The 25,607-nt window shown below is 34.3% G+C and overlaps 1 protein-coding gene across 6 annotated transcripts in view; it reads left to right on the forward strand.

The window, feature by feature from the left end:
- The window catches only part of Cad86C (Cadherin 86C), a 43,266-nt gene that overhangs the window by 12,386 nt on the left and 5,273 nt on the right, over positions 1 to 25,607 (forward strand). The window contains exons 2-17 of one of the 6 annotated variants that reach the window (XM_074121247.1): positions 14,518 to 14,714; positions 15,412 to 15,653; positions 16,196 to 16,279; positions 16,796 to 16,918; positions 17,191 to 17,331; positions 18,012 to 18,135; positions 18,213 to 18,420; positions 19,392 to 19,482; positions 19,560 to 19,712; positions 19,792 to 19,936; positions 20,093 to 20,263; positions 21,966 to 22,141; positions 23,295 to 23,487; positions 24,310 to 24,547; positions 24,787 to 24,913; positions 24,987 to 25,120. In XM_074121247.1, the coding sequence (XP_073977348.1) occupies positions 14,528 to 14,714; positions 15,412 to 15,653; positions 16,196 to 16,279; positions 16,796 to 16,918; positions 17,191 to 17,331; positions 18,012 to 18,135; positions 18,213 to 18,420; positions 19,392 to 19,482; positions 19,560 to 19,712; positions 19,792 to 19,936; positions 20,093 to 20,263; positions 21,966 to 22,141; positions 23,295 to 23,487; positions 24,310 to 24,547; positions 24,787 to 24,913; positions 24,987 to 25,120 (2,537 nt within the window). In that variant the 5' untranslated portion in view covers positions 14,518 to 14,527. Of the gene's footprint in view, positions 1 to 13,654; positions 14,715 to 15,411; positions 15,654 to 16,195; positions 16,280 to 16,535; positions 16,740 to 16,795; positions 16,919 to 17,190; positions 17,332 to 18,011; positions 18,136 to 18,212; positions 18,421 to 19,391; positions 19,483 to 19,559; positions 19,713 to 19,791; positions 19,937 to 20,092; positions 20,264 to 21,965; positions 22,142 to 23,294; positions 23,488 to 24,309; positions 24,548 to 24,786; positions 24,914 to 24,986; positions 25,121 to 25,607 lie in introns of those variants that run through there. The other 5 variants (XM_074121246.1, XM_074121249.1, XM_074121248.1 and 2 more) reach the window with 5 other exon arrangements.

The raw sequence follows: 25,607 nt of genomic DNA on the forward strand, positions 1-25,607 counted from the left end.
TCATGACCCAAACAATTTTCAACCCTTTATATCTTCTACATTTATAGATCTGTGCACAAAATAACTATAGTTTATAATTGAGAAAAAGAAAGTGTATATGAGAACCAAATTCCATACCAATACGTGGTTCACAGTGGGAGATATAGAAAGGCCATAAATTTACAGAATTTCATGACCCAAAAAATTTTTAACTCTGTGTATCTTCTACATTTATTGATCTGTGCACAAAATAACTATAGTTTATAATTGAGAAAAACAAAGTGTATAAGATAACAAAATTCCATATCAATATGTGGTGCACAGTAGGAGATATAGAACGGCCACAATTTTACGGAATTTCATGACCCAAAAAATTTTCAACCCTTTATATCTTCTACATTTATAGTTCTGTGCGCAAAATAATTATAGTTTATAATTGAGAAAAACAAAATGTGTATGAGAACTAAATTCCATACCAATACGTGTATCACAGTGGGAGATATAGAAAGGCCATAAATTTACAGAATTTCATGACCCAAAAAATTTTCAACCCGTTATATCTTCTACATTTAATGATCTGTGCACAAAATAACTATAGTTTATAATTGAGAAAAACAAAGTGTATAAGAGAACAAAATTCCATATCAATATGTGGTGCACAGTAGGAGATATAGAACGGCCACAATTTTACGGAATTTCATGACCCAAAAAATATTCAACCCTTTATTTCTTCTACATTTCTTAGATCTGTGCACAAAATAACTATAGTTTATAATTGAGAAAAACAAAGTGTATATGAGAACCAAATTCCATACCAACACGTGGTTCACAGTGGGAGATATAGAAAGGCCATAAATTTACAGAATTTCATGACCCAAAAATTTTCAACCCTTTATATCTTCTACATTTATTGATCTGTGCACAAAATAACTATAGTTTATAATTGATAAAAACAAAGTGTATAAGAGAACAAAATTCCATATCAATATGTGGTGCACTGTGGGAGATATAGAAAGGCCATAAATTTACAGAATTTCATGACCCAAAAATTTTTTAACCCTTTATATCTTCTACATTTATAGATCTGTGCACAAAATAACTATAGTTTATAATTGAGAAAAAGAAAGTGTATATGAGAACCAAATTCCATACCAATACGTGGTTCACAGTGGGAGATATAGAAAGGCCATAAATTTACAGAATTTCATGACCCAAAAATTTTTTAACTTTTTATATCTTCTACATTTATTGATCTGTGCACAAATTAACTATAGTTTATAATTGAGAAAAACAATGTGTATAAGATAACAAAATTCCATATCAATATGTGGTGCACAGTAGGAGATATATAACGGCCACAATTTTACGGAATTTCATGACCCAAAAAATTTTCAACCCTTTATATCTTCTACATTTATAGATCTGTGCACAAAATAACTATAGTTTTTAATTGAGTAAAACAAAATGTGTATGAGAACTAAATTCCATACCAATACGTGTATCACAGTGGGAGATATAGAAAGGCCATAAATTTACCGAATTTCATGACCCAAAAAATTTTCAACCCTTTATATCTTCTACATTTATTGATTTGTGCACAAAATAACTATAGTTTTTAATTGAGAAAATCAAAGTGTATAAGAGAACAAAATTCCATATCAATATGTGGTGCACAGTAGGAGATATAGAACGGCCACAATTTTACGGAATTTCATGACCCAAAAAATTTTCAACCCTTTATATCTTCTACATTTCTTAGATCTGTGCACAAAATAACTATAGTTTATAATTGAGAAAAACAAAGTGTATATGAGAACCAAATTTCATACCAATACGTGGTTCACAGTGGGAGATATAGAAAGGCCATAAATTTACAGAATTTCATGACCCAAAAAATTTTTAACCCTGTATATCTTCTACATTTATTGATCTGTGCACAAAATAACTATAGTATATAATTGAGAAAAACAAAGTGTATAAGACAACAATATTCCCTATCAATATGTTGTGCACAGTAGGAGATATAGAACGGCCACAATTTTACGGAATTTCATGACCCAAAAAATTTTCAACCCTTTATATCTTCTACATTTATAGATCTGTGCACAAAATAACTATAGTTTATAATTGAGAAAAACAAAATGTGTATGAGAACTAAATTCCATACCAATACGTGGTTCACAGTGGGAGATATAGAAAGGCCATAAATTTACAGAATTTCATATACCCATAAAATTTTCAACCCTGTATATCTTCTACATTTATTGATCTGTGCACAAAATAACTATAGTTTATAATTGAGAAAAACAAAGTGTATAAGAGAACAAAATTCCATATCAATATGTGGTGCACAGTAGGAGATATAGAACGGCCACAATTATACGGAATTTCATGACCCAAAAAATTTTCAACCCTTTATATCTTCTACATTTATAGATCTGTGCACAAAATAACTATAGTTTATAATTGAGAAAAAAAAGTGTATAAGAGAACAAAATTCCATATCAATATGTGGTTCACAGTGGGAGATATAGAACGGTCTTATTTTTACAGAATTTCATGACCCAAATAATTTTCAACCCTTATATCTTCTACATTTATAGATCTGTGCACAAAATAACTATAGTTTATAATTGAGAAAAACAAAGTGTATATGAGAACCAAATTCCATACCAATACGTGGTTCACAGTGGGAGATATAGAAAGGCCTTAAATTTACAGAATTTCATGACCCAAAAATTTTTTAACCCTGTATATCTTCTACATTTATTGATCTGTGCACAAAATAACTATAGTTTATAATTGAGAAATACAAAGTGTATAGGAGAACAAAATTCCATATCAATATGTAGTTCACAGTGGGAGATATAGAACGGCTACAATTTTACAGAATTTCATGACCCAAAAAATTTTCAACCCTGTCGGTTAAGAACCACTGTCGTAGCGGAACATTATTGGGTATGTGTTCTAAATTTTTTGTTTGCTGTGTTACAAGCTTAAGTCATTTGTAACCCATGCAACTTATTATTCACCAACAAACCCTGTGTTTTTGTAATTAAAAAAAACAATTTCCGGGTAACGGATTACCGGGCCGGATATCCTTTATTTGGTTTTCCCCTCACTCTAAAGATTTTAAATTTATATCAATAAAGTGTTTTATAATTATTTACAAACCCTGTTTTAGTAAAAGAAATAGAAGTGCGTGACTCTGGACTGAGATTGGTTGCAAACTTGGGTTAGATACGGCTACTTCCTGGTCTGAAGAGGAGGTTTGCGGACCCCGTTTGGTCAGTAGGTTGCAGATGTCGTGTTCGGCTCTAACAGCCCATTCAGCTATCGATTTGCCTCAAAGTAGAGAATTAAAAAAAAAAAAAAAACTGACGCGAACACTTCCCGCACTTTCCTTGGCTGCCATGCTCACCATTCTGGAGACAAATTTCTTCGGTTCTTCTCTATTTCGGAATTTTACCAACTATTTTACCCACAGATATCTTGTGTAGTTTTTTGCTGAATTCAAATTTCAGTATTAATACAGAGTTGAGCGTGGAAACTCTCCTACTAGGGCTCGAAACTCTACATCTTATTCGATGAGCTATTCTTTGGAGGAAAACCCTTAGTATTTAAAGATCTCCTCTCTCTATGAGCCTATCTGAAAAGTGAAGATTGGTTCTGATTGATTTGATTTCCCACCACCGAGGAAATGTCTTAAATATATTATACATATACAGGGTGTCCCAAGCTATAAGGATAACGACTTTTTCTCGGAAACTAATATAGCTAGGAAAAAACTAAAAAATACGTGTCCTCTTAGTTTTTTGTTAGAAATCTAAAAATTTGTAATTTTTTTCGGCGCTTTCAGAAGCGAGATACAGGCACCAACTTCATTTTTTCAAATAAGGAGGTGTGGTTTTTATTTAAGAAATAGATTCCTCTATTTTTTTTTTAAGAAAAATTTACTTAAAAGGTTTTTTTCTGTGAGCGATATTTTACAAGTTATGAATGAAAACATGATTCTTATAAGAAATTTCAAAATGATAACATTAAAACGGTTTTTTGATTGAATAAGAAGAAAAGTACCATTTTATTATAAATTTTGCTCCTCATTAATATTACAGATCATGCTCGAAATGGTCTCCACCATCAGATATGCCTAGACACGCTCTTTCCTGCCTATGAGGGAAAAATAAGGAAAAAAAAATTAAATAATATTTTTCCTAGAAATAATTACCAAAAACGATTGGCTAATCTCATTGGCGAACGGGATGTGTGAAGTAGGCGGACTGTAGCTGATGACGTATAACACCGTAAGCCACTCCCTAACCAATAAAAGCAGTTATCCAATACATAAATTGGTGCTCTTTCACGTTCATTCAATGATCTAGATTTTACTTTCTTTTACTTCAGGAAAATATTTCATTAACTTTTTTGATTCTGCATTACATTAGAAGTATGAAATCGGAAATATAATGTTCAAAACGTATTTGTTTTGGATATTTTTACGATATCAATTTTTATTGCATTATTCGATAATTTATCAAAAACCTATGGGGGAAAAATTAGTAAAAAAAATTTAAGTAAATTTTTCACCTTTCACCGGATTTGACACCTATGGACTATCTCCTTTGGGGATACCTGAAAAACAAGGTGATTATTCATAACTTTTTTCTTTCTTTTCTTTTTTCTGCTTATCTTAAAGCATTTCTAAATCTAGGTGTATCAGAATCAAGCCGGGATTGCATCTGTAGATGAACTAAAGCAGAGAATAATAAATGCCTGTAACTCGGTTAAAGCCGAATCTATTTCTTTGGAAGTAAGGGACAATTGGCAGGAAAGAGCATGTCTATGCATCTCTATTGGTAGAGGCCATTTCGAGCATGATCTGTAATGTTAATGAGGAGTAAAATTTATAATAAAATAGTACTTTTCTTCTTATTCAATCAAAAAACCGTTATAACAATATCGTTCTGAAATTTCGTATAAGAATCATGTTTTCATTCATAACTTGTAAAATATCGCTCACAGAGAAAAACTGTTAAAGTAAATTTTTCTTAAAAAAATAGTGGAATCTATTTCTTAAATAAAAACCACACCTCTCTGTTTGAAAAAATGAAGTTGGTGCCTGTATCTCCCTTCTGGATGCACTGAAAAAAATTTACAAATTAAATTTGCATTTCTAACAAAAAACTAAGAGGATACGTATTTTTTAGTTTTTTCCTAGCTATCTTAGTTTCCGAGAAAAAGTCGTTATCCGTACAGCTTGGGACACCCTGCGAATATAAACTCGACTGTAATTTAGCGAGAGGATTAATTCAATGCACGCTTCACTTTGTTTATATTTACTTAAAAATTGCTCCACCAAATTGGTTTAAATATGTTAAACTCATTTTACTTATGTTTGTTAAGTTTTATTTGAAAAATTTGTCCAGGTTAATTTGTCCAGGTTAATTTGTCCAAGAGCACTGCAGGGAGAGGGCGGGTAGCCACTAAAGTAAGATATGAAGCCTCTTCCACCGTGTTGTTTTACCAATTTGGAAAGTTCAATTTGTTGCTAAAATCACGAATTTGAACAAAATTCAACCAGAGGAAGTTCCATTTTGCTAAATAGCTCTTCATTTTTTTTGTTTAATAATTTCGAAAAAGGCTTTCACGATTTTCTCTGAACAAGAGTGTTTACATGTAGATGATGTAAGAATTATATTTGAACAATTTTTGTCTCAAAAATTCGTTTTAGAGATTGTGTGAACGCTTCACATTCAGGAGTGGAATACACTTCTACAAATTAGTTTCTAATAACATTCAAATATTGGCTAATCTGCGCCTACAGTTACAATTCAGGCGGTAAGAATTGTAGCAAGAGAAGTTAATTTGAGTGTAAGATTTTTTTCTAAAATCCAGCAGGCTCATTGACTTGGTTTTTTTTCTGCAGGCCTATTACTTTTGTTTTAGAGACAGTAGGTTCCCTTCTATTCAGTGTGAATTCGTCCTCTTAAAAGGTGCGTTTTAGTGCACGATGCTGCATAATAAGATGGACGATACGCCTGAAGACTCTGGCATTCCAGTTGGTTTCAATTTTAAGTTCTTTTCTGGAGTGAATCTTGTAATCTCAGCCAAGTAATATTAATCGACCACAGTTAATACAACCTTAATTAATATTCCGAAGGTGAAGGTGAATGTCGTAAGTGAGTCGATTGTCTACAAAAAAAGGGGATGTTTAACAAAAGCTCTTCTTTAGAGCGCCTATCAGACCAGCCAATCAATATCTGGAGCTTCACATTAGAAGGTCGCATCCAATAATGCCTTTGGGAAATAATTATTCCTACCAAAACCAAATTGATTGCACTTCGCTGTCAAGTACCCTCACACTTTGTCCTACTTACAGGTAGGTTCTCCTGCTGTTTTTGATACTAGTTACAGACCCATCAAATCACCAGTTGACGTTAAAGCGTTAACTAATTAATGTTAACAGATACGCTGTTGAATAAGTCTGCAAGCTTTCTGAATAATAAAATTATTGATGACACAGTAGCTCAAGGAAGCTCTTGATCCAAAAATTCAAATGCCGCGACATTTCGCCAAAAATTGCACAACTGAACTGAGAGTTTTAAAAGAATTTTAGCGCTCGAATTGTATCATTACTTTAGAGTAAAGATTAATTACTTTACACTACTTTGCTTGATTCTGAAAGAATCCTTTTCCCTGGCTTACTTCGACTATTGTCCTCGTGTAGTTCCCTCAAGCTGAATCAGGTTAATCTAAGAGGCTGACCGTATTTAATTAAATTGTTCGAGGTTAGAGGACAAAACTGATGATTTACGAATACTGTCCAAAATAATTGTTTCTCATTTTTTTTCTGCTCGTGACTAGATATCTCTTCTAAAATCTATCTTTATGTAATTTCAGATTGATTTTGAAATACTTCATCTTGTTACGCCCGAGAAATACTTGTTTCAAGACGACTCGCTCAAAATATTCTTCGGATGATTCTATGACATCTTATGTCTTTCTTGGAATTAAAATTCTTGATCTCACTTTAGAAACAACCACACCAATTCAAAATTAATACGAGTAATTCTCTTAACTCTGCTCCCCACAACGATCTCAATATTTACCTAGATAACAAATTAACAATATTCAAATACCAAAAATTTTACAATTCTTTTCCCTTCTGTTCTAACCATCTCCTACAGAATCTCGCATTTTGCAGTATTATCACTGTTGTACCTGAAAGTGAACATAATTTTAATCAATCATTAACACAGACAGAAAGGATCGCAGAATGTCTAATAAGATAATCCTACTTTATAAAGAATGGACTTCTATTTATGTCATATTTACATAATTTACACATATTTACATAAAACACATTCTATTTATTGGAGTGCCCAAATAGTAAGGATAAGATATTTTCACTTCCTGCAACATTAAATTCATTCATATTGAAACTTCCGTTTGTAGCTATTTGTAGATTAGAACGCCGGCCCTTTGTGATGGCACGCCTCAGGGCAGAGTTAAGGGTACGTCCATGTAATTTCTTCTGCGAAAGCCGACTAATAGATTTCTGCAGATTTCCCCTGTATCACAGATCTTTAATGGTTAAAATCGATAATTATCGAAGGACTAAATAAAATAAATTCCATATGAAACACAACGCACAAAGTATTTACTTAGAATCAAGAAGAGAGGAGGGACGTTAAGAACTCTTGTTTTGTCAATATAGCTTCCTTCCTGCGCGTATTGAAGTGGAACCCCTTCCGGTAATTGCTCTGGGCGCATTTCTCTATTACACTCTACTGGAAAGTTATGCTTTACCTGGCCTGTCATTCTCAACTGCGCGCTGCACACGGCCGCACTTCTAAGCGCATAGTTAGAAAATATACCTCTGGGTACATCTTGGCAATTAACTTAATACACACATTTATACAAAATGTCGATGTCGTGTAGACATCCTATACCCAGCAGAAACCCAGTTTTACTTATAATCACTCCGAGAAATTTCATTACCCTTAAAATTCAAATTTTATTTGAATTAATTATAATAGTAAAAGATTATTTACAGTTAAGATAATTTCTTTGGGATTGGGGAGAAGTAAAATTGGAGCATTTGATATGAAATTGAAGAGGAAGCCCTAGAACTGATGACAATCAAGGTCATTGGTGCGGAACACGCCTTTCTTTACTCCATAGCTTAAGGTTTTCTTTAAACTGCAAATTGGAGTTCATATAGTTTTACTATTGAAAAAAGGCTTTTGAGGTAAGAATATCCTCACAGAAAACCTATTTTCATTAAAATAAGCTCATACAAAAGCGATGGATCTTTATCAGAAATAATGGTTTCCGGAAGGCACTACTCTTTTCTAGTTAGAGAAAGTTCAGGAATTTATTTCTATAAATTTCAAATCTGATCTTTTATACCTTCGCAGCAATCTTTTGTCTTTCAAGTGAAACCTCCTTAACTATAAATAATTTAGTAATAATTATTATATTATTATCATTATTAATTTAAGTTTGAACGTGAATCTTATTAAGGATCCTTTAAAAAAATTGAAATTTTGCTTTCACTTTGTAAGTGAACCTTCCTCAGAAGAGTGGTAAGTAAATGGTGTGGTTTTCTTCTTTTTTTTAAATTCAAAGTTTAAACAAAACTTAATTCAAAGCAAAATGCAAGTTTAAACTTCTGATTTATAGGCGGTTAATCCGGTGAGATTTCATTAGTTTATTAAATTTCTGTTCTTACAGTTCATATAACAAAAAAAAAATAGCCATATGTTTTCATATTTCATTAAATGTTGATCGAGTATTGATAAAATTGCTGTGCGAGCAAACGTTATTAGTCATTCTCTTTATCGTAGGAACATATTCAATAGCTGTCAAATCGATTGGCTATCCGACCAGATATTCCTTACTCAGAATTTTTTCTACCAGATGGCGTAGCTCGGACTGGTCAAGACCTGGTCGAATAACAAAATAGATCCGACTTTAATTGAATCACTTTCTATCATCTGTGCAAACTAACTAGAGGAACACAAAACACAAAACGGTAACCAGAAAATTCAAACATTACTTAAGGCACATAATCGACAAAGCTAAGATGATTGTATCTCATTTGGCGAGCCAACGATGATACGAGAATAAAATAACGTTTTTGTCATAATCGCTTTACTGAATCGATTTTCCAATTAATCGAAAACGGCTCCCACAATTTTCTTTGTAAGTTGTACTACACAATTACACTATTCCTCCATGTTGATGCGTTAGTTGGGTTATTGTTGAAATGGAAATTTTGAAGGACAGTCAGAAAATTGATGGACTTTCACGGCCATCCCCCAGATTCCTTGCTGTGCTTTTTCAAGATGTATCTTTGTAATGGGGTTCAAACCGGACCGTAGAGTCTGTGGGGTAGAAGAGTCTCCCCTTTTATCTCTGACATTTAGGGATGTAAGATCATCTCAAAGCCTCTAATCTGTTAGCTTTACTTAAAAAAATAATTTTGGGTAGTTTCCACTATCTGAATTATTCATTATTGCATGGCTGCTAGTTGAAATGTGCAAGCTTATAAGTAGTTTTTATCTTAAACTCTAAAAACAAATTTACAAATGTTACTTATTTTTCTGAAATGACAGTAATGATTTATTTATTTAATTTTTTTAAACATGTGTCATACTACATTATACTGTGCACACCACTTTCATCTCCGCTACATCCGAGCGCTATATTGTCAAATCTATGTAGTTCAATTGATATTGAAAACATTCTTTTTTATTTCAATTTTCCTAAAAAAGTATTCGATTCTACCAAATTTCCGAAATTAAGATTACACTGGAAGTGGGATGTGAGGTAAACTGGAAACAAATAAAATGTTGTATATGTAGCAACTGTGTTTAGGTTAGAATATTCTAAAATAGAAACGTAAAAGATAGTAATTATTTAAATTATTTTTAATCAACAGTTTCACTTAAGTAATAATTAAGTAATAAGAGAAAGGGGCATTGCAGCCCTTCATTAACCTTTGTAGACAAATTCTGGTACTCAGACTTCAAAATGATGGGCATGAAGTTGATTTTAAAAATACGTTTCTTTGGTATCTAGAATACCGAGCAATATTCTAATCAGTGGCCCAGTAGGAATGTTAGTGACAGCATAAATAGGGAGAAAAATGATATAAAAGTTAGGTAACCAACTAAAGCACATTTTCTGGTAAAGAAGTGATTCATTTTCCCTTAGTAAATTGCTGAATCAAATGTTCATAAAATAGCTATACTTGTGATTAGTAGTAACAGATGTATAGCTGATAAATTGTTACTAACTCAGATTGCATACTAATGGTAAACCATGCATGATTGAATATTTTTATTAAGGGGACTTCTTGGAGAGCAGGCGATAAAGAATCCCACATTAACAAAAGGTGCGTTAGGCTTGACAATGATTCTTCTACTGAGCTTGTGGAGCTTGCGCGCAGGTGTTAGTGTTCACAAGTGAATATTTGAGCGTGCTTATGAAAACAGTGAAAGGTGACGCGCCAGGAAATTGAACTCGCTTACGAAATAAGCAGCTATTTATGGCAAGAGAGGATACGATAGGTAGTTTGTTCACCTGGCTGCTAAATATTGCAAGAGGCGAGCAGAGTGATATCGAATATTCATTAGGACAATCTAAGGGCTGTTATTATTTTATAAAGGCCGCACTGTGTATGTCTGTCCAGCTTCTACTTGGACTCATTTTGCTTTTATTGGCTAATATCTTACATTTCCTTTCTACTAAATAGGGAAGCATTGTAATCGTGTCAAATTCTTGACATGGAGCTTTAACCAAAAATACGAGTTTTAAGGAACCCTAGGTTCGACGAAGTAGGCATATGGTCTCTGCGTCAGTGTGTGTTGTAAACACACTTGCTCAAAAACGCAGCAAGTTTGACTTCAAACATTTTTTTGATTGATTACCCCTCCTCCGGAGGTTCCTTTCTTTTGAGGGATCCCAAGGGCGGAAGAAAGTAGATTGATCACATCCCTTCTTGTATTATTCCGGTGAAATATTCACTTTTTACCATCTTTTTGATGTTATTAAGAATAATCTCGTAGGATTTTGAATACTGTTAACATTAAAACACGTGCTCGCTTCGGCGGGCACAAATCACGATGATGTAGTAAAGTAATTGACTACTTTTCTGGCGGGGCTTAACGTCACCTACCAAATTAAAGGTCTTGGATGGGGGACGGAAACTTATAATGTTTTATTAATAAATTCAATATATTTCAATAGCAAATACAATTTTTTCCTTAACTGGCAACGTAGGTAATTTTGCGGTTGACTGGTTGCCTTTCAATATATTAGTTAGTTTTAATACAATTCATTTATTACTGTACTAGTATTTTATTTAAAGTGTGTATCGAACAACGAAGTGAAATAGTTCGCGAAGCTTCAGAACTCTTGGAAACTTTTTTGAGATAACAAGGATAGTGGCGTCTAGGAAGTCAGCACAGGTTCGTCGGATGTGTAAAGAAGGGTATTTAGAGGAATTTTTGGGTTTATACCTGTATATATAGCTTCCTCAACGTGGTTTTTTCTACCACATAGCCAACAAGGCAGGCTTTGTTCGCCATCTTTTGGATTAGCTTCAGGAAAACAATTTCATCCCACTTCTGAACATAATAAATGGTATCTTTCTCAAATTGCAATTTGCAGATGATTTTGTCCTGGCATGCTGAAGCAAATAATTTAATCTAACCTTAGTGCAAACCTAGAAAATATCTCCGGAGAATATCCCACAGTGGTTGTTAATTCCATCCCTGGTGCTAGCAGGAGCTGGAAAAAATCCTTACTTGGCTAAGGCATATTTTATGGACTTCAATAACGAAATGATTTGGCTAATAATCAGCACAGGTTATAATTCTATTTATTTTATAGAAAAACATTGATTTGGTGCAGGAAGAAATAATAAACTATGAATGGAGTTTCTTTTAAGTTACTGAAATTCTTAAGAGGAGAAAATTACGATGCAATAATACAGTCGTAGTTCAATGCTATTATAAATAAATATTTAATGAATGACACTGGTGAAAGAACTATTTGCGAGAGGCAGTAACTCTGTCAGCGCCTGTATAGACAGACTATCGATCATAGGGCTGTATTCAGTTTTAACAATAAGCGCATGTAATGATAATGGTGTACTTAAATAGATGACTGCTCTCTTACAAAACCACTGATCTCATGCATACTGACAGGTCTCAATTTCAAGATACATACATATATGCTGCTAGAGATCATTTTTATGCTTTCTAATGGTGTTTGGCAAAAAGTTCTCACACCAATATTTCTTACTACAGTTTTTCAATCTGCAACTTGTCATGTTTACTCAATTTAGTATCTGCTAGTTAGGGTAACCGCATTTTCATACTTTCCAGCAACTGCCCATTCGTTAACCTCAAAAACTCGAATCCATAATACTTTGTTAATTAAAGATAGAGAAGGGTTGTTTGAAACACGAATTATCTCATTAAACACGGACAAGCTCTACTTATCGAGATGAAGAGGTGAGCGCCCATTTCCATATAAATATTTATCAACTCCTGTGTTTACATTACACATCGGTGCACGACATGTCGGCCAGTATGCCTCCATTTATAATTGCATTATTCAACTTTCACCATTTATTCATTCTCATTTCCACAAGATTCACTTCACTTCAATTAATCGTGGGTGTTTCCATTGTTAATTTATTATTTTGTTTAGTAATAAATAATTTTTCCCCGTTATATTTAGATTCTTATTTATTTATGTGAATTTTTTAAATATAATTATAATGCAATATAAGCAAGACGTCTTTAAATAGTGCTTGAAAACAAGTTTTAACCTTTTTCACTAATTGAGGGTATCGGCTTTCGATTTACCAGGATATTTCTTTAAAATTTACCACAACCAAAGCGTACCTCTTATTGATCAAAATCCCTCGACCGCAAGAACCGCTTTAGTGATCGATTTTCTTTGAACTGTGGTCTCAAAATGATCTACATCTTTGGTTTGAGATATACTTCCAGAAAAGTTCGATTAAGGATATATTACTATTTCAATGTGAGTATGATTCTGAGTTTTATTTACTATAACGGAGGGTTAAACGTAAGACAATTGCTTGCTGGAATCACCACTTAGCTGAATGAATACACTTTACTTCATTGTCTCAAAGATGGCTTTGACAATTTATTTTTCACTTTGTGCCCTCATAGTGGTTCTAACTCTCCTTGAATTACTTTTCTAAAATTTTGTTATTTAGCACCATTCTCTAGACTAGAGGATATCCGCTCTTAATGTATCAATTGGGATTAATATTCAGTAAGATATTTTCTAGACACAAACTGACTTTCCAAAAATTGATTGCTAATACATCCTTTCACTGGATGTAAGAAAAATGGAAGAGGATGATTGGCAACATGTGTTCCGCGGGCTTTACTTCAGAATTAGTAGGACGCTAGAGCCCCAATCAGCGCAATTTCCCATCGTGTAGAAAAAAGTATTTGAAGAAAATTGGGCCAAACCAAACAAAATTAGCCAAAGCTAAGCATTACTTTAGCCTGAGGTCAGCTGTCAATGTGAGAAAGCAAGCCAGTTGCTATGGGAACGAGTCTTGCAACAAAGGTGGTCAGGCCGCGGTGCCAGGTGTGGTCATTTGGTAGTATATCACCGCCCACTCTCGTATTCTGCAGACTGCATGGCCTGCCTGCTCTCTGCATGCAACAGCCAATTTGGGCATACCACTGACAGCGCGAACATTGCTTCTTCGTTGTCAACGAGTATTTACCGCCAAAGTTTTAGTAGTTTAGTTTTCCATCACGGTTTGCCACGAGGAAACATTTGAATGAGCAACATTTATCATTTAATAAAATTAAACGTTCATTTTAATAAAATAAAATATCAAGTAGGCGGGCCGCCATCTTTACACGTAAATAGCCCCAAATAAAGTGCTCAACATTTTCTAAGTGTCACAAATAGGAATTATTTGTGAAAGGTAAATTGACAAACTGGTAAGAATTGAAAGCTCTAATGAAATCTTGAGCAGTTCAGAATGTTGAAAGGAGCAAAGGCGGATCCATGAGGAGGTGGTACTCTATCAGTAGCAGCTCTTAGTTCGGTGCTTCCACAACGGCATGTGATAGTCTACATAAATAACAGGTTTTAGAGTTTCATTCGGGCGCACTAATCTTAGATTTTCTCTTCGTTGGAGCCTTAAGTGTTCATTCCCCGGTGATGGACCGTGTTTTCTGTAACAAGAGATCACTGTCCGGAACCAGGCAGTGCATTGAAAAAAGCTCCGGGCGCCAGTACCCTCAGATGTTGACGCATCCTAAATCATTAACAAAAAAAAAAAAAAAATACACATTTAAGACTTATTTTGTGCGCACAATAACGCCAAAAATTTCTAGGTAACTGTTAGGTACTTAGAAAACACTTTCTTTCTTACAATAGAAACTGATGAATCATGGCACTAAAAACTTGCTATAAGGGAGGAGGGGAGTCTCTTTACAGTAGCGAAAGAGGACCGTGTTGCAGGTCGACCACCATGTGGGCAGTGCTGGTGATGTTGGCCGGTCTGCTGGCGAGTGGCGCCACCAACTACCCCGTCTTCGACATCAACACTCAGATGAGATCCTTATTGGTGCCCGCGGACGCAAGGATCGGCTCTGTCATCTATCGTCTCAGAGCCACTGACTCTGACCAAGACTACCCTCTCACATTCGCCGCAACAGGTTTGTCCATCATAACTTATCTAGAATGTTGGTCACTTTGAGATTTCTACCGCTATTACAGTAATTGAAGTTTGATGCTTTAGTAAAAGAGAGTATAGTATCCGCAAAACAATGCAATCTTTGGGTACCACTGAAATTTGGTACTGAAATTATTCTCAGGGGCAAAAAATGAAAAACTCTCCAAGGTGAATACAGAAAAGAGGCTATTCTGTTCTGCTGATTCAGTCCTAAAACTTATTTCTAATTTCCATGTTGCAACCATTTAATATATAAACAAACTGAAGCTTTTATGCGCCACGGTAGCCGAGCGGTTAGAGGCGAGACCTGCGATGCTAATATGTATTGTGGTACTGAGTTCGATTCCTGGTGTTAGGCCTTGGATTTTATTTAATAAAATTTAATATTTAATATTTACAGTTAAGTATGTTTGCTAGTCGCCTCCGTCCACGTCACCTAATTGGTAGTTGGACGTTAAGCCCCGTCTGAAAAATAGGCGATTACTTTACTTTAACTGAAGCTTTCTTTTCAATGACTGAGCGAAACACATTTCTAGGAAGTGTTTTCGAATTTGTATATCCTGTGAATGCTAAAAATTAGGAGCCAGCTCGAATTCAATGTCTTATCGGTTGGAAGATAATGAATTAAGGAAAGTTAATACATGTTTGTAGCAATCTAATTGAAAATAAATATTCCACAGATTATGGTTCGTATGTGATACGAGTTGATAACCTTCCGTGCAACAGGAACTCATCATATTGTGAAGCAAATGTTTTTCTGGAGAGATCGTTGGCACCAGATCAGATTTTCAAATTCCGAATAACTGTTCGCGACACAAAGGAAGATACTACAACCATACCTGTCTCAATAAAAGTGACTAATGGTGTCACCGACTTCAACGAGGTGTTCCCACATGTTCCAGGTGTTGTCATGATACCTGAGGTAAGCATTTAGATAATACATTTAAATAATGAACCTTAAACTTTAATATTTGCTGTTTTAAAACAATGAGCCTATATTAGGCCAATGAGAAAGAGAAGTGAGGCTGCTAATCTGTAGGGGCGCTAGTGAGATTAGTTTCATCTCTTCAAATTCTGGTGTCAACTCACCCGAATTTCACTTAAAACAGAACTCTAGGTTTGAACTGTTGCAAATTTGAATTTAATTTGACGAATGGTCAAACTGAATGATAAATCTATTGTTTCTCAACATTCTATCGACGAATTCATGGAGTATTCCTGTTTCGAGGACCTTTCCAGAAATCTAAAACACTACTTCATGTTGCTATCTGTCCATCCATGATTTTAAATTACTATGCTTAACTGCCTATCGTGACCAAACACATCTTTTTTCTAACATTGTCATTTATATTTCAGATCTTATAATATTAATTTTCTTTTGAATAGAAATTTTTGTAATTTATTGTACAATCAATTGTAAAAAAAAAGTATTCGAAATAAAATGTTTGCATAATTTTGTTTTAGAATACAAAAGTTGGCACGGAATTGGAATACGTAATAGTAAAAAAGCATCCCAGGTCGCTGAGACAAGCAAATCTAGAGTTGTGGGTAGGTCATTCATTCATTACGTCAAAAGTAATGCTGCATGCCATTTTAAACTACTCTTTTTATTTCCATTTTAATTCATCCTTGGGGTTTCATGATGTGACGGGAATTTCATATTATTGAAATTTTCAATTATAATATGTTAGAGATACATATTAAAGATACTCAAATATAACACATATATATATTACATCAGTACATTTCCTTCCTTAATTTGATTTATTCTTGGTTTGCTCTGAAAGTTATGGTAGAAATTTGCTAAACTCATTTAAAAATGTATTACGGGTTCCAATGGTTAAAAATTGAGAGTAACAAGTTGAATTTTGTATCACTGATTTTAACGGCTGAAGCCGCGTGTAACCGTGCTGAAACCTCTGATCGGTTTCGGGCCATCAGCAGAGGTAGATCAATGAGTTTGTTGCAGAGAATTCGACTTTACTTCCGGCAGAAAACACCACTCTTGGTAAGGTTTTGTCTATCACTGAGGACATAACCATATTTTTATTTTATTTTTTTCAGGGATCTTCAGAATTTAAATTTCAACAGAGTTCGAAAAAGGATACCACAACCGGAGTTATTACTCTCGCTTCTTCGTTAGACTATGAAACAAAAACCATGTATAAATTATCTGTTTTTGCGACGGTAAGTTCCTCAAACAAGGAATCAAAGTAGGATGTAATTAATAATTGGCTAGGGACCAGAAAGAAAATTTACTTTAAAACAGGATTATTGGTTTTCGTTTTACCTGAAGTTTCCAAAACGTTGAGCTAATAATCTCTTTTAAGAAAATTTTTACAAAACTCTGGCTCTTTGGCTTGACGTTTGCGCCTTTTGTGAGCTACCATTTTGTAATATATTCTTTTCATGATGTAAAGAGCTACTAAAGGATTATAACCCATTTGTATGTTCTAAAGGGAATGTGGGTAGATATGGCCACAGATTCCAGAAATGTTGCTGGTTTCCAACTAGTAGTAGTGGTGACAGATGTTCAAGATACTCCGCCAGTCTTCGATCCAATTGAACCAATCACGAAGCTAAATCCTAATTTAACTGAGGTAAAGTAGTTTAGTAAATGTGATCGAGTGTGAAAAGGATAGTTTGTACTCTCTGATGGAACATTATTTGTTAAAATTCATTATATTTTATAACTCATTTCACTAATAGCTGCAACTAGTTAATAAATGGGTTCCATTGGGATAAAACACGCCAGACTTTAATTACAATAACCAGAAGTTACAAAAGTTCAGTATATTTAAACTGAACTCACATTTCTGTCAGTTCAATATTTCTCACTTGAAAAACTAACAGCAAAATCAATACGCCGTCAATTAAAACATTTTTCCCTTTATTAGAATGTGTCGGAAAATCCGAGGTATGTCCAGACAATACAGAAGAGATCTTCGCCAGCTCTCCTAGTAGTCAATTGGAGAACTTGAAATACCTCTCCTTTTCAAGAGATGTCATCGCAAACTTTATAAGTTTTTATGTAGTTTATTATACTAAAGATACAATGGTTCGCAGGCTGTTTTTAAAGGTGTATTCATGGGGAAGTTATTAGTAGACATCTACTAAAACACAAAAAGATAACTAAATAATAATCAATAATATCTTAAAACGTTTCAAAGTTGCTCACAAAAGAAAGCTGTTTTCAAATGAGGGTTTGATTTGATGCTACGTTCAAAGGTCAAATTAAGAATATATGTTTGATTAATTTTATATGTATATTGGTAATTAGGGCAGTGTGGTGATGCGAGTAACTGCGAGGGATGGCGACAAAGGATCGCCAAGACCGGTGAGGTACGGCCTTGTGTCCGAAGGAAACCCCTTCACCGTCTTCTTTACAATAGACCAAGACACCGGTGAGTGCTCTTATAAAAGATAAACGGACATAGATATTGAATATGTTGGAAAGTAATGACTCCGTTATATGCTGCAGGCGACATTCGTTTAGCAAGACCTTTACAAGAGTTGAATACGGTTTCAACTTCACATCAGCCAATCTTGCTGACAGTGGTAGCTGAAGAGATAATACCAAATTCTATCAGTGGTAAGCAAGAGGATCCAGATCTGATCTCCACGACTGCTACAGTGGCTCTTCTCCTCGGACATCTGCAGAACAATCCTCCATATTTTGAAAGTCATAAGTAATGTCTTTAAAATGACTAATCTGTTCATAGGTCTATATTCCACAAAAATAGGTCCACAGGGTGACCAGAGTTACATGCTCCACCACTTTTTTTTAACGGCGGGAAATTTCGAAAAAATAAAAAACGTATTTAATCGTTTTTAGTCGAGTTTATTTTCAGTGATTGACCCATTTTTTAAATCCCTGTATCTCGTGATACAGCATCCAACTTTTTTTTTTCAAATGGAACGTTATATTTTTTTTTGCATATTTTTATAGTATTTGAGCTCCTAAAAAAAACAAAAAACAAAAATTTTGAAATCAGTTAGGTTTTTCAAAAGTTATGGTAATTTAAAGTATGAAAAACAAATTTCAGTTTATTGTCAAAATTACGTTATTTTTTCTTAAAGAATCTGTTCAAACTGGGCACAATCAACGGATAGGCAAGCAAAATCTCTGGACTCCCACGCTTGCTTTACTTATGGTGGCGAAGTCAAGATCTAGGCAGGCTAGAGTTATTCGACGTTCAGGTTGTTTTTTCTAAAAACGCTTGGTGTGGAGTTTTAGGAAATCAGCTAAGCCCCCAAAAAAGTGGGTGGAGCATATAACTCTGGTCACCCTGTATATATACTATATGTTTTCTTTTTATTTTAGAAATATTTCTTATTTCCTTAAAAGCGCATTTTTTGTTAATACATTTCCTTACTTTTTAAAAATAAATTTCTTAATATATTTCAATCTCAAAGTCTAATTTGTACAAACAATAAATGTTTAAGTTTTTTTATCCATTCTGTTTTTTTCTGGTTTTAAATGATTTAAGGCGCGTCAACATGATGCAGGTTTTAAATTTCAAAACTATTCACATTATTACTAAAAGTTTTAGAGAAATGATATCTAGAGTATCTTTTACCACTAAACTCCAAATCAACAAATATAACGATTTCCAGATTGTCCACGTCAATTGCACGAATAAGATTTTAATTCTTTTAGGTATGTCACCCACCTACCAGAAAACAGCCCTCAAGGGACAGCTTTAGTGTTTGGCGTGCCCTATATAACCGAAGTGCGAGATAATGATTTTGTGAGTGCTAACCCAGGACTTCAATTGAGTTTTATAATTACCGAAATCAGCAAACAAATTGTTGTTCAATATTCCAGGGTAAATACGGTGTCTTCTCGCTAACTCTAGAAAAAAACAACGGAACATTTGAGATATCGCCAACAGTTGGCGAGAGGCAAACAAGTTTTATTATTCGTGTCCGAGACAGTACACTTCTGGATTATGAAACATATAAACAAGTTAATTTCAAGGTAAAGAAATATTTCAAAATTCAGTTTTTTTTTAAATGCACAATTTTTAGTTAACTATACTTTAATATTGGCTCTATAGATCTGGGCGAAGGAACTTAATCCAGATGAGAAGAGCCTTGCAGCAAGTGCCGATGTAATAGTTTACTTAACTGACGAGAACGACAACCCCCCAGTCTTCCAGCAGAGGAACTATTCGGCGAATGTAGCCGAAAATTCTACAGCAGGTAAAATACAAATCAATTTTCTTCCATTATAATCAACCCAAATTAAACAATTCTCGTTAGTCGTCTGAAGATTTTCTTAGAAAAATATTTTCAAAAAATGAATGTTTTCTTCAAACTGTGGAGCGGTAGAATTTCATTTTGCATTTCAAATTGCAGCAACATATTTAGTGAAGTTCGTGGCGACTGATCAAGACACTGGAGACGCTGGAGTTGTCAAATATACCAAAGTTCTTGGTCTGAAAAACTCATCGCTTACTTTACATCCTGACTCAGGTATCCTTTCAATAGCTACGGACAGCCACGGATTCGATAGAGAAGAATCCTCAAGTAAGTCCCAGTATGTCTTTTATTGATTCACTTTCAAAACTTGAGCTAGTTTGAATCCATTGCAATAGATTACATCTTTAGAGAAATTAAAAAACGTTTCGCAAAGATTTTTTTTTTGTCACTTAAAACGATTCGAACGATTCATGTTCTTTTTTAGTCTTGAACTCGTTAAATTGCTGAAATATAATTTAACTAAAACAATGTTTCAAATTTATTTATTATATTTGTAAGTATACAGGGTGTTCATTTTAAGACGGCTCAAATGCATTTCATGCTTAAACGGTTGTTCTGAGCGAAAAATGGTAGAGGAAAAATTTGTTGCCCGTCACCTCTAGTTTCAGAATATGTGACTTGATTTTAGATTCCTGGCCGCATACGCGGCTGACGCGCGACCAAAAGTGAGGGTTCGCAGTTGACCCCCATTTTCATATACACAGTATTAAATAGTATAAAAAATTATGAAAGAAACCGGAAACCACAATTCGGTATCTCCAAAATTAAAGGTGCTAGGCCTTTTCAAAATCTGGTATTTATTAATAATATTTCAATTTTTTAACTGATTATCAAAGAGAAAGAAGAGCACGCGATAGGTCATTTTTATGTATTTTTTCATCCTCCCCTTTCTACTAAAAATATTGCCAAGGCAGTAAAGCTAGTATTTATCTTAATATCGGGAAATAAGTGAAGCATGTACTGTGACTTCAAAGGTGCCTCCTCAGACACTGAGAACAGTTGATAACCTCCAGGCTAACCTGGCTTGCGAGCCAGAGGAGGCACCTTTGAAGGCAAAGTACATGCTTCACAAGTTGAGCAAAGTGCATTATTTGATTAATTAAGGAATAAGTTTGATCCTTTGCATAAAAGATATTGATCACTTAAATATGTGGCAGGAGATTTCCAATTTTTTAGGTAATTAAACGCATCTCTCCCAAAATTACCAAATAATTATTAAACCTTCTTGTTTGTAACAGATGTAAAATTAACTTTTAGCCATTTTGTGTACGCTTGAGAACATCTAATGCACTTAACATTTGATTTTCCTTAGAAAAATCACTCGGAAAACGACTTATTTCCCGATATTAAGAAAAATACTAGCTTTACTGCCTTGGCAATATTTTTAGTAGAAAGGGGATGAAAAAATACATAAAAATGATCTATCGCGAGCTCTCCTTTCTCTTTGATAACAAGTTAAAAAATTGAAATATGATTAATAAATACCAGATTTTGAAATGGCCTAGCACATTTAATTTTGGAGATATCGAATTGCGGTTTCCGGATTCTTTCACAACTTTTTATACTCTTTAAAACTGTGTATATAAAAATGGGGGTCAACTGCAAACCCTCACTTTTGGTCGCGCGACTGCCGCGTACGCGATCAGGAATCTAAAATCAAGTCCTACGTTCTGAAACTAGAGGTGATGGGCAACAAATTTTTCCTCTACAATTTTTTGCTCAGATCAACAGTTTAAGCATGAAATGCATTTGAGCCGTCTTAAAATGAACACCCTGTATAAACAACTTTTAAATAGTAAGTTTTCAAGTCAACCAATTTATTCTTATTGTAACGTGATCATCTTATGAGATTTCAAGGACATTGAAATGAACAATGTAATGCTTTCATTACATATTTTCATTACCACATTTCATGTGGTTTCGGCTTTAATCCTTAGATAAATATAAATGTATACATTTCGTTTATCAGGTTACCAGTTTTTCATTGAAGCTAGAGACATGAAAGGCGTGGGCAACAGAGCGACTATTCCATTCACTTTAAACATCATTGACGTGAATGACGAAACGCCAAAATTTGAGAAGAATCCTTTAGATTTCATCCTTGGGCAAGATGGCACAAATTTTTCACAACGAGCTTTCATTAAGGTTATTATAAGGAGATTTAGTGTTGCATGCATTCTCCATAAGATTTTCTTTTTTTTTTTCTTACAGAGTGACAAATTAGATTAGTACTTAGGAAGAAAGCTTTCAGTGCCACTGCGTAAGCCCAAAGGACCCACATAAGCGCCTTTTAGGTACATTAACTCTTACTATCCTTTACTCTGTAACTGGAGAGACATTTAACGTCTTTATCTTTTAAGACTAATGTGATTGGTCAGCAATTCAACTTTGCTTTGCGATTTCACTATGTTCACCAGTAGATCTTTAATTAAAAGAAAGAATTTCGTTCTTGGCCATTCTGCCCTCAGAAAAGCAAAAAGTTTTCATCATCCATCTTTCATCACATATTGACCCACCAACTGCCAAAATGGTGTCCTCAATATCCCAAGCTGCTTTATTGACAATAGTTTATATTTAGATTTGTTTAATAATTTATTTAGTTCCAAAAACACACAATTTGTTATGCTCAAGGAATCCAAGAAAACAAAAAATACATATTTCTTAAGCAGTACCAAAACTTGTGAGAATACCGTCTTTGGCCGGACATGGTCTCTGAGCAGAATACAGAAACCTTGAAGAGAACTTCGTTCTAATCAAACTTAAATGTTATACGTCATTATCGAAGTTATTTGCTCCTAAAATCAAGAAAGTCTGAACGAAGTTTGCGACCATTTCTTATATTTAAAGAATTAGTTGTGATGTCACGGGATTGATCAAATATATTGCTTACAAATAAAAATTCGCCAAAAACGTATTAACGGCCATCTACTAAAAATGTTTTAAGGAATTAAATCTAGAATTTTTGAGACTAATAATAATAATTTGCATAAAGTATAAAAAGAGTCCTACAAAGAATACTGCGTGCAAATATGCCGGAACAGGGCAGATGAACTCTTGTATCCTCAGTGGTGAAAGAATGTAAGGACGTTTCATCCTTTCAAATGATTCAGTATGCTGTTCACCAATATGCAAATCTCAAAAAAATAAGGAAATTACAGCAATATGTTTTTCATAGGTAATACATCAATACATATGTGCGTCTCTAACCACTCGGTTAATACGGCTAAACACTTAATGAATTTACATTATACATTTAATAGTTCCGCCATCGTTCAAACTATTTCCTTCTTTTTTGTAGGCTACCGACGCTGATGCCGAGCCACCGAATAACGTTGTACGTTATGAAATTGTGCGCGGCAACTACAACAATAGGTTCCTACTAGACGCTGAGACCGGAGAGCTGCTAGTGAACCAGAATGCATTCGAGCGCTTTGCACGCCAAGCAAAAGAGACTCTCGTCAGTGACCTCTTAGTCAGAGCATACGATCTGGGTATGTATTCTACTCTCCGGAAAAAATATTTATTTGCACCTTCTTTTTGTCACTTCTGATACTAATTAGGGCGAAATCCATCAACGGGAAGACATTTTACGCTACACTGACGTCACAAAACGGAGGAAGCTAGTTGGGACGGAAAGGTGGGATAGAGCCAAGCAATGCGATAAGCTTAGGCAGACTTCCCACAAAAATATCAGCTTTGTGCTATTGAGATCATAAGACAAGGAATAACTATTTTCTGAATCGTCATATCGTCACTAGGAGTGCAGTAAGACGCAGGTGAGTTTGAGCCTAGACCAGAAGCTATAAAGAGGCTATGTAGAAGGATAAATTAATTTTCTTCAAAATTAACAATTGTAAGAAAAATGTTGTGATGGCCAACTCCCATGGACTCCGGTATAAGAGTGTGTAGAAAAGAAATTTAAAAATTAAAAGTCAGGAATTCTCAGTATTCCATTTAGGAGCTATTCTCTTTTCTATAGTAATCTGAATGAAATTTGTTACCCAGAAATTTCACGTAATTTACTCGGAAAGGCTCCCACGTTTTAATTAAATGGAATTCTAACTACTGTTTCCAATAAAGTTTACTTTAATCTGCTTCTAATATTTTTGGGGAAGAAAGATCTCTATGGGGCTGAGTACTCAACGCTACACCCCACCATCTCTACCTTGTTCTAATTAAGTCACAATCCATGAAATGAATAACCTTTTTTTATTCCCATAAATATCAATTTTGGAACTTTCACTGATTACCCAATTTGGTCTTCAGTTGCAGTAAAAGAATTGTTTCACATCAGATTTTTTCGTTTGTTTCAGGGATACCAACACTTTGGTCCACGGTTCAGGTACGCATCTTTCCTGCTGAATCCAGTTCAAGAGTTATGAGATTTCTTGTGCCCGGACGGAACCCAGACAGGAAGACCGTGGAACAATTACTAGCGGACCTGACTGGAGCTAGAGTGGTGATACAAACTATTGAGCCATACCACGTAGGGCATGATTACAACGCTGCTCGAGCTACAGACCTCACTGGAGGTGTTGCCAGCGATGAAAAGTAATTGCTATGGTTTAGTCAAATAAATATTTTTGGTTCTCCATCTAAAGAGCCAGATGTGTAAATACCTCGGTTTTACTACTTTATATGTTAAAATTCGAAGCAAGTCGTTCGTATTTATTTTGCTATTCTTAATTTTTGATTCTGAGCACAAAAGTGTTAACTGCCGAATCACTTTCAACTTTTGATGAGTTTAATACTGTTTAAAGAGAATAATTAGAAATTTATTTTGTTTGTAGAAGTATAGTCACGGCAAATATACTCTATAATAATGGGGCGATTGTTGATTTGGACAAGTTGCAGAAACATTTGGCTGAAAACAGAACTAGCAAAATCACGCCCGTTACAACTGTGGACGACTCTGTGGTGAGTGGTTACTCGGTTAGAACTGGCTACTTAGGAACTTATTATCTTAGTTATGATATGATTCTGTTTTCAGAAAGTTTACACAAGTGAAACCCGTGCCCTGTTTTGGATTCTCTTTTTCCTCATACTCCTGATAGCTATGGCTCTTCTCCTGTTATTCCTCTGTTGTTTCTGCCAGTGCTGCCCTTTTTATGCATTCTTTAGCAGGTATTTCCTAATTATTTATTTTTATTTCTTTTTTGTAATTCTCTTTATTTCAATCCAGTAACAATTTTCATTTCAGAAATAATACTTTGAAGTCGTCATCGAAATTCTGTTAAAAGAAAAAATTTTGAATTTTGAACAATTTTTCGGCCTGTTTATTGCCTACTTCAGGGAAATTTACCCATTTTTACTTTCTCTTGCTACCAGCAACAGAAAATAATAGATTCTGTCACATTATCCAAATAGGGTTTTCTGCAGATACACTGGGCCAAAAAAGTCTGTGAACACTAACCTAAATTTTATTACTTTTATTATTATCTTATTAGAAACTTCTTTTATTTTCAAATGAAATATACTATTCGATAGAGAGAAACCAGAGTTTTTCATTTTATATTCAATCTTTTATTTTTGTTCAGCAGGAATATCACAATTAAATGTTTAACAAAACAACACCCCAAACGAATGCAAAAAAAGTCTGTGAACACTTTGC

This window comes from Rhodnius prolixus, unplaced genomic scaffold (genome assembly GCF_049639745.1).
Source record: "Rhodnius prolixus isolate KJV_2025 unplaced genomic scaffold, Rpr scaffold_8, whole genome shotgun sequence".
Lineage (NCBI taxonomy): Eukaryota > Metazoa > Arthropoda > Insecta > Hemiptera > Reduviidae > Rhodnius > Rhodnius prolixus.